A 9901-nucleotide genomic window follows, 5' to 3' on the forward strand; every position below is an offset into this window, starting at 1 on the left:
TTGCAATTCAAATGAGATTCAAACATAGAGCAACACGCGACCATACATGGGAATGCAGTCAATTCTAAAAGAACTCTTTATGTCAATAGGGCAGCAAATGATAGTATACAATATAAACAACTCATAGAAGATACTCTTCAATACATAAAAAATAAAGCAGGATTCAATAGTCTAGGAAAGTCTGTGCTGGTCACAACTCAAAAAGTCAATTGTCGAAAATCAAATAGGAAGGTAAGTGGTATAATGTTCGAACGATGCTGAAGTATAAGAAGTTGATTACAGGAGACGGAACTATGCTGCCATAAGAAAGTCAAAAAAGGATGCAAAGAATTGAGCCATCCTGAAAACTGAACGAACTCCTTTCCATTACTAAAAAGAAAATAAATAAATAATCGCTATATGTAAAATAGAGTAACAAAGGTGAGACAAAAGGGTTGTTATGCAAAATGTGGGGTTTTTCAAATTGACCCATAAATATATTAGCTAGGGGGCGGGGCCTCTAGGGGAACCCATAGCCACACCCAGCATTTGAAGATAGACTTGATTCATGAACTGAAAGTAAGCTTGGCACACACACACACACCCGAGCCAGTACCTGCCCACGGGATGGGATCAGGGCTCTAAGTCAGAGACTAAGAGAATCGGAAGGGATCACGAGGGTCATCCAGCCCAACCCCCTGCAATGCAGGAATCTTTTGCCGGACTTGGGGCTCGAACCCACGACTTTGAGACTGAGTCTCACCCTGTACCGACTGAGCTACCCACAAAGTCCTGCCTCGCCGGTTGTGCAGGCAGGCAGAGCCCCGGCCGAGAAGAGGTAAGGAGGAGGAAGGCACTCCGCCATGCTCAGAGGCACTCCTCTTTCCTCCCTTCTCTCCACTGCTCAGCCTGGGAGGGAGGGAGGGAAAGAAAGAAGAGTGCCTCTGAGCATGGGCAGAGCTCCCAGAGGGGGACCCTTGTCCGACTCCGGCCAGCTCTTCCTTAAGAAACTGGGCTAAGGAGCCTCCCTCTCTTTGGGCTCTTTCAGACTGGACGGCACGGAATGGAGCCTCGCCCGCCCCAAAGATGGCCGCGGGGGGGCGGGGCGGGGCCTCTTGCCCGTCCCAAAGATGGCCGCCCCGGTGAGGCCGGGCGGCGTGTGCGCCTGCGCGTGCGCCTTCCCGTCCCGGGCCACTTTCGTGGGTGCCTTGTTTGCCGCAGCAGCACCTGCCCGGCCCGACGCCGCCGACGGAACGGAAGAGATGCTGGGACTCTCGCTGCTGCTGGGCTTCAGCACCGGCTTGCTGGCCTATTACTGGGCGCGCGTCCCGAAGGTCAGCATGGATGGGGCGCGGGCGGGCGCTGCTCCGGACGGGCAGCCTCGACGGGGCGGGCGAGGCTGAGCCTCTTTGCAAGGGGGAGAGGGAGGGAGGAGGAGAGGGCACCCCGGGCATCCTAAGTTGGCACCCCTCTTTCGGCCGAGGGAGTAGGCTGGGGGGGACCCTTCTCCGTCCCACCCCCACGAGCCCAGCTCCCCCGACGACAGCCTGGCGTAACCCTTGGCCAGGTTCCGAGATGGAGGCAAGAGACACACCGGGGGGGCCAAGGGGTGGGTGGGGGGGTCTTTGCTCCAGAGGCTGCACGTGCCTCACTCCTGCCCTTGGGGGTCTCGGGGCCAAGCCTAGCATTTGCCACAGACGGTGGGGTGGGCTGCCTGCCTGCCTGCCTGCCCACCTACCTCCGGCTGGCATGTGAGGCTGACGCACGTGAGGCAAACCCCCGCTTTGGAAAAACAGGTTCGGAAGTATTCATGAGGTATGATCTGCCACAACAATCATCAGGGACAGAAACTGGATTCCTCCCAGCCCAGTGGCCACGCCTGGTTTTGGCTCTCCCTGGCAGAGAACACCTTCTGAGGTTCTGGGCAGCCCAGTTTCAGGAGGGTATTGACAAGCTGGAAGGTGGGTGGAAGACAATGAAGGGTCTGGAAAACAGCCTTATGAGGAACGGTGGAGGAAGTTGGGCTGGAAAAGAGAGACTGAGAGGCAATATGATCAAAGGCAGATTTAGGGAAGCGCAGCTGGCTCGAATATTGGTATTGCACACATGGTACCCCTGAAATTGTTGTTGTTGTTGTTTAGTCGTGTCCGACTCTTCGTGACCCCATGGACCAGAGCACGCCAGGCACTCCTGTCTTGCACTGCCTCCCACAGTTTGGTCAAACTCATGTTCGTAGCTTCGAGAACACTGTCCAACCATCTCATCCTCTGTCGTCCCCTTCTCCTAGTGCCCTCAATCTTTCCCAACATCAGGGGCTTTTCCAAGGATTCTTCTCTTCTCATGAGGTGGCCAAAGTATTGGAGCCTCAGCTTCACGATCTGTCCTTCCAGGGAGCACTCAGGGCTGATTTCCTTCAGAATGGATAGGTTTGATCTTCTTGCAGTCCATGGGACTCTCAAGAGTCTCCTCCAGCACCATAATTCAAAAGCATCAATTCTTCGGCGATCAGCCTTCTTGATGGTCCAGCTCTCACTTCCATACATCACTACTGGGAAAAGCATAGCTTTAACTATACGGACCTTTGTCGGCAAGGTGATGTCTCTGCTTTTTAAGATGCTGTCTAGGTTTGTCATTGCTTTTCTCCCAAGAAGCAGGCGTCTTTTAATTTCGTGGCTGCTGTCACCATCTGCAGTGATCAAGGAGCCCAAGAAAGTAAAATCTCTCACTGCCTCCATTTCTTCCCCTTCTTCCCCTGAAATTGGAGCTCCCCAAATCCGCCACTGATATGGTAGCCATCTTCCAATATCTCAAGGGCTGTCATGTGGATCGTGTTTCCTCCTGCTCTGGAGAGTAAGACCCAAACGAATGGATTCCAGAGACAAGGAAGGAGATGCAAAGTGAAGATTAGGAAGGACTCTTGGGGAGTAAGAGGTGTTTTCACAGGAAAGGGCCAGCAAAGTCTGCCTGTGGAACCAGGAGAGGGCACTGCCCAGGGGCACAACAAATGCCAGCCGGAGGCCCTTTGGCAAGAGGCAGGAAATCCACCTCTGTGTGGGCAGCAGCAGAGGCAGCATAGAATCGTCGAGTTAGAAGGGACCCCTAGGAGTCATCTAGTCCAACCCCCGCAATGCAGGAATATCGAGCTCCAAGGAAGGAGAGCTCTGGGGTAGCGCTGTGGCCTCCTGAGCTTGAGGACGTCTTTGTGACCTTCCTCTTCCTCCCCCTGCAGCCCCCGCTGCTGGTGGCTTGCCAGCCCTTCCGCTCCTTCCTGGAGAAATATTGCCCCATTGTGAATGAGACCTTTTACCCTACGCCGTGGTGCTTCGAAGGACGGCTCCAGACCATCGTCCGCGTCTTCCTCAAGTCCAGCCCGCCCGTCTCCTACCACAGGTCAGCCCGACGAGGGGGGGGGGAACCAGGCCCGAGGGTGGGGGGCAGTACCAGTCTGCTTGTGGAAATGGTGGGCATGGCGCTGTGATGCCACGGAGCCCAGCTCACCCGCCTCCTCCTTGTCCTTTCCCATCCAGTGAAGTGCTGAGGACCGCAGACGGAGGTCAGCTGATGCTGGATTGGGCCAATGGCGATGGAGAGAGCGGGCAGCGCCCTGACCCAGACAGCTGCCCCATTGTCCTGTTCCTGCCAGGACTGACGGGCAACAGCCAGGAGACCTACATTCTGCACATGGTCCTGGGCGTCCAGCGACAGGGCTACAGGTGCGAAAGGGCACCCCGGGGTGCTATTACTCATGGCATTTACACCCCACCTTTCTCTCCAAGGAGCTCAAGGTGGCACACAACAACCCTGTGAGGTAGGGTAGGCTTAGAGGTGAGTTTTATGGCCTAGGGGGAATTTGAACCCTGCTCCCCTAGGTCCTAGTCCAACACTCTAACCATTATGCACCACTGCCTTTCCCATTCTGATTCTCTCTATGGAGGTTCCATTTAGCAATCATAAAAAACTGAGAAGAGCCCGGCCCTGGGTCTGGTCACAGGGGGCCCATTAGGTCCAGCATCAAGTTCCCACAGCCAACCAGGGGACACCCCCCCCCGGGACCCACAGGAGCACCACAGCAGGAGGGTCTTGGCCCTCTGCCCCCCCCACTGCTGTTTCCCAGCAACGGTTGTGACTTGCAGCCACAATTACCCTTCTCTTCCCGTCTCCCTCGCAGGGCTGTTGTGTTCAACAACCGAGGCTGCAAAGGAGAGGAGCTGCTGGTGAGTGTGGCCATAGCTGGGGGCAGCGCACCCTTGGGGGCTGGCTGGTGGAGGAGGAGGGAAGGGGAGGGTGCTCTGGGACCGCAAGGCGAAGGCAGGATGGGCCCCCCGACTCCCTGTCTCCGCAGAAGAGGCAAGCCTCACCCACAATCTCCCCTCTCCTTCTTCCTCCTCCGCAGACGCACAGGGCTTTCTGTGCCAACAACACCGAAGACCTGGAGCTGGTGGTGGGGCACATCAAGAGCCGCTTCCCCCGAGCCCCCCTGATGGCGGTGGGCGTTTCGCTGGGCGGGTGAGGCTCAGGCGGGGCAAGAGTTGAGGTGGGTGGGAAATGGAAGTTGCACTACAGAGAAGAGGCTCCGTTGCCCCAGTATGGGGAGTCCTGTTGCCCCCCAGCTTGGGCCTCTCGCTCGTAGGAATGAAAGAGCACCGGGAGGGACTGCAGGATCAGGCCCGTGGCCTAGACTTCTAGCCCAGGATCCTGTCCTCACAGAGGCCGACCAGATGCCCATTGTGGGAAACCCAAAAGCGGGATAACTCTCCCCTCCTGCGGTTTCCAGCAACTGGGAATTCGGAGGCATCGCTGAGCTGAGCCAGGAGGGACCTGCCGAAAGACGCCTGGGCCTCCCGCCCCTCCTGGAATCCCCCCTCCTGCCTGAGGCCGGGTTTCCTTCTCCCCCCCCCCCAGGCAATGCCAAGGTGCCCTCTGAATCCTGGCTGCTGGGCACTTCAGGAGGGAGACAGGGGGCTGTTGCGGCTGTGCGCTCAGCTCCCGCTTGCTTCTGGGCACCCGGGTGCCCACTGTGAGAGCAGGGGGCTGGACTCCAAGGGCCCCCTTTCTTCGGATCCTGCTGTTCTCTTGCCAGCCTCGCCCCAGCAGGGGCTCACTCCAGGGCCCACCCACAAGGGCCCACCCACATGTGCACCCCCACATGGAGGAGGGAGAAAGATTGTTTTCTGCTGCTCCAGGGAAGCGGACACGGAGCAATGGATTCAAGCTACAAGAAAGAAGATTCCACCTAAACATTAGGAAGAACTCCTGACAGTGAGAGCTGTTTGGCAGTGGAATTTGCTGCCAAGGAGTGTGGTGGAGTCTCCTTCTTTGGAGGTCTTTAAGCAGAGGCTTGACAGGCATATGTCAAGAATGCTTTGGTGGCGTTTCCTGCTTGGCAGGGGGTTGGACTGGATGGCCCTTGGGGTCTCTTCCAACTCTATGATTCTATGATTCTCTGACACGAGCTGGAGAATGACCTCTGCGTCGTTTTGCCATGACTCTGCTCATAAAAACAAATTTCCAGGATGGCAGTGCAAAGGGCACGGAAACAGCGCCTAAGTCCTCTGCGAGCGGATTCTCCGGCACATGTAACCTCCTGCTGCTTCTGTGAACTTTGCGCAGCCAGTGGGCCTCCTTCCCAGAGGCTCCTCCTGGCCCTGCCCCTGCCCTTCAGCCTGTTAGGAGCGAGGGGGTCCTGGGGGAAACCCTTTGGAAGGAGGAAAGGCGCCCCTCGCTCCCCATGTGCCGCCAGAGGGACCCACAGACCTGGACCTCCTGGGTCCCTGAATCAAGCCTTGGCGGGAGCTGGAAAGGAACTGAAATGGGGGAGAGAGGCTCTTGCACGCACACAACCGGGATTCTGCTGCGGTTGATCATCTGGGTGAAAGGGAAGGCAGAGCCCAGCTTGCCCGGCCCTGGTGTTTACGGGAGCTGGTGAGTCAGCCTTCCTCGTATGACTCAGGAGTTTGCTCCCAGCAGCATCTAGAGAAAGGTTTCCCTTACTAGCAAGAGCACATTGGCCAGCTGGGACGCAGGGAAGCCCTGGGGCAGCACTTCCAGAGGTTCAGCGGATAACCTTGAGCAAATGGGTTCAGTCCAACTCGGGGCTGGGAGGGGCTGCCAGAGCCAGTCTGCTTGAGAAAGGGACCCCCAGGACCGCTAGGAATCCGAGGAATGGTCCGGTGTGACTCCGGAAGTGGCCTGTGGCAGCCGTCGGTGTTCATTTCCGCCCCGTTTGCCCCTCTGGACTGGCAGGCCTGCTCCTCCAGAACTTGCCCACATTCTCCTGCTAGTGCGGGAAATTTGAAACCAGGACCCAGAAGTGCAAAACAGAAGGGGCTCAAGGGCGACGCTCCGGAATGGGGGTGGGTGAGCTTTTCTCTTGGGAGGGGGGCAAGGCTTTGGCCTGCAGCCGTTTTTACCTGAAGAAATGTTCTGAGCAGCCTGAAAGCTGCCCGGGTTTTTGCCCAAAAGAGGAGGGTGCAGGTGCCATTTGCAGTTCACTGCACGGAAGTGCAAGAACAGCCTGCAGGATCAGGCCAGTCGCTCCTCTAGTCCAGCATCCTGTTCCTCCAGTGTGGCCCTAATGGGCAGGATTCAAGTGCAAGACTGGAATTCCTGCATTGCAGGGGGCTGGACTAGATGACCCTTGGGTCCCTTCCAGCTCTGAGATTCTATGAATCCAGAAGCATTGCTGCCTCTCATTGTTGAGGCAGAGCAGAGCCATCGTGCTTAGTAGCCATCGGCAGCCCTCTCCTCCATGAATTTGTCTCCTCCTCTTTTCATAGAATCATAGTTGGAAGAGACCACAAGGGCCATCTAGTCCATCCCCCTGCCAAGCAGGAAACACCATCAAAGCATTCTTGACATATGCCTGTCAAGCCTCTGCGTAAAGACCTCCAAAGAAGGAGACTCCACCACACTCCTTGGTAGCAAATTCCACTGTCGAACAGCTCTTACTGTCAGGAAGTTCTTCCTAATGTTTAGGTGGAATCTTCTTTCTTGAAGTTTGAATCCATTGCTCCGTGTCCGCTTCTCTGGAGCAGCAGAAAACAACCTTTCACCCTCTTCTATACGACATCCTTTTATATATTTGAACATGGCTATCGTATCACCCCTTAACCTTCTCTTCTCTTTTCAAGCCACCCCAGTTGGTGGCCAGCACTACCTCTTGGGGGAGGGAGTTCCACACTTCCCAGAGAGCTGCTGGCCGATCGCAGTGGCAGCCTGCAAGAGAGAGGGGCTTTGGGAGGGCAGAGGGGCAGGACAGGGGTTGATGGTGCCCCTCCATCCATTTGAAGCCCCCCTCTTCCTGCTCTCAGGATCCTGGTGCTGAACTACCTGGGGCGCAAGGGCCCTGAAGCCGGACTGGTGGCCGCCATGACGTGCTCCGTCAGCTGGGACTCCTTCGAGACCACCCACTCCCTCGAGAAGCCCCTCAACCAGGTGCTCTTCAACCAGCACCTGACCGCCAACCTGCGCAAGCTCATCCAGCGGTGCGTTGGCTCTTGTGGGGAGGGAGCAGAGGCAGGTCTGGGAGGGAGGGAGGGGCCCCAAGACCCCCTGCCCTTTGGCTCTTCCTTCCCAGAACCACCCCCTCCCCCCCCCCCGAGCTGCCCCCTTTTCCATTCCCTGCTCACACCTCGACCCTATTTTCAGGCACAGGAAGGTCATTGCTGAGCGAATTGATGTGGACCACGTGCTGAAGGTACTGCCACCCCCCTCCCTGGTAGAGTTGGAAGGGACCCCCAAGGGTCATCCAGTCCAACCCCCCGCGACACGGGAATCGCAGCTAACGCTTTGGCCCTTGTGCTCTCTCTCTTCCCAGGCGCGCAGCATCCGGGAGTTTGACGAGCGCTACACGGCCGTGGCCTTTGGCTACAGCTCCTGCGAGGAATACTACCAGGCCGCCAGCCCCTGCCAGAAGGTGCACAGCTTCCGCGTCCCGGTGCTGTGCCTCAACGCCTCCGACGACCCTTTCTCCCCACTTCACGGTGAGTCCCCTGGCCTTCCCCCAGGCGGGGTGGGAGGTGGGCGCCCCCGCCCCCCGGGGCTCCTGCTCTCGACTGACCCCCAGCCGCCTTCCTTGCAGCCATTCCCGTGAAGGAAGCTCAGCGTGTCTCCACCCTGGCGCTGCTGGTGACGGCACGAGGCGGGCACATTGGCTTCCTGGAGGGGCTCCTGCCGCGCCACCAGAGCTACATGGACCGCGTCTTTGCCCAGTTTGCGGCTGCCGTCTTTGAGCACCAGGAAGAGCTGGCGGCAGCCGTGGCAGCAGAGCAGGAGGAGCCGCCGCCGCAGCGCCACGAACAGGGGCCAAGCGCCCAGGTGGGAACCTCCTAAGCAAAACCAGGGAGGAGGAGGGCTCCTGCGGCCCCCAGCGCAGGCCCCGTGAGCCCCACAGGTGGAGGGCCTGAGCTTGTAGCTCTCCCTCCTTCCAAGGGGGGAGACCAGAGGCCAGGAGGACCAGCAGCCCCTCCAAGGGCCTGGCCTCTGTCCTTCAGGAGTGCTGCTGGGACCAGGACCAAGCAGAATACAATATGGTTTTTCCAGTACCTTGGCGTGAGGCTGCTTCCGTTCTGGGCACAAAGGAAGCTGCAATTCTCTCACACAGAAACTGCTTCTACCACAATGATGAGCCCTTTCCCCTCTTTCTCTGCTTGCAGAAGGTCTCGGGTTCAATCCCCTTTGGCAGCGTCTCCAGGGAGGGCTGGGGGAAGAGACTCCCCGTCAGAAGCCCTGGAGAGCTACTGCCAGTTAAAGAACTATAGAGGGTCAGAACAGCTGGCAAAGGACACCAGTCTAAAATGGTCGCAAGTCGCTTTGGGTTGCCCTAAGTGACTAACAAAATTAATCAATAATCAATAAAAAATAATGAACAAAAAAACCCAGAGAGCCACTTCCAGCCAAACTGGTGAAAGGAGGGAAAGGGCTGAGATCTTTGGGTCGATTTCCTGTAAAATACACACACACAAATGTGCACATTCTATGCCCACCTACCCCACAAAAATCTCTCAATGCCACTCAGAGCCAATCTGGATGTTGGGGCAGCAGGTGTGGGCTCGTGTGGAGACCGGCCCTCTGAAGACCATTCATTGTCCTTGCCATAACAACTCAGGCCACACCTGCTCTGGGCCTTGTCGCCCTCCCGCCTCCGATTCGTCCACTCCCTCAAGGGGGGATGGGCAGCCAGCTCAGAGCACACCTGGGCTGCTGCCGCTGAACCAGGTAAGACTTGCTTGCACCTCAATGAGGGCAGAGGTCGTCAGGCGGCATGCAAAGGCCGTTCGTAAGACAAGTTCACTGCTGGGGAAATAAAGGGCGGGCGTCATTTCAGGACACGGCAACGGGGAGCCAATGGCGTCACCAGGCAGGATCCTCACAGCTGATCTGCCGAAATGTGAGCCTCCCTGGGAAGCTGCAGAGAGATTCCTGACAGCCTTTGCACACGGCGGAGCAAAGGATCGTCTTCGCCGCAGGAAGAGAGGGGTTTAGCGTTACACGGAGGGAAAACAGATACCGGGGAAACGGCTGGAGCTGAGCAAGAGGAAGGAGGTCTGCTTACTGCTTAGGGGGATTTTTTGTGGCTTAGCTGGGTCATATCTCAAGTTGTGGAAGGGAACCCAAGGGTCATCTAAGTCCAAGCCACTGCAAGGCAAGAATCTGAGCTTGATGGCACAAGCAACCCCTAAAAAGCACATGGACCCCCAAAAGACACAAGCCCCCTCTGCTCCTCTCTGCCTAGTGCCCTGACACCCATGCCTGGACATCCATGGGCACAAGGCCAGGTGGGGGCTGCTAGGCTGCAGCCGTTTATCAGAGCAGGGAAGGAGTCCCCCGTGGCCGGCCATCTCCACTGCTCCAAGTCCAGCCCCTCACGCACCCGTTGGGTCCTCCAGCCCCACCCCAGCCAGGAGGGGACAGACCAAGCAGG

The 9901-nt window shown here is 57.4% G+C and overlaps 1 protein-coding gene across 1 annotated transcript; it reads left to right on the plus strand.

Annotated features, from left to right (window-relative positions):
* Window positions 1-733: 733 nt before the first annotated feature.
* On the plus strand, window positions 734-8854 carry ABHD1 (abhydrolase domain containing 1). Its single transcript, XM_035110775.3, has 9 exons — window positions 734-1313; window positions 3209-3369; window positions 3507-3692; window positions 4148-4193; window positions 4373-4485; window positions 7290-7463; window positions 7627-7675; window positions 7796-7961; window positions 8060-8854. The coding sequence occupies exons 1-9, from the start codon at window positions 1110-1112 to the stop codon at window positions 8308-8310; spliced, it is 1350 nt and encodes a 449-aa protein (XP_034966666.3). The 5' UTR covers window positions 734-1109; the 3' UTR covers window positions 8311-8854.
* Window positions 8855-9901: the final 1047 nt, after the last annotated feature.

Source organism: Zootoca vivipara, chromosome 3, assembly GCF_965207765.1.
Source record: "Zootoca vivipara chromosome 3, rZooViv2.hap1.1, whole genome shotgun sequence".
In the NCBI taxonomy this organism is placed as follows: domain Eukaryota; kingdom Metazoa; phylum Chordata; class Lepidosauria; order Squamata; family Lacertidae; genus Zootoca; species Zootoca vivipara.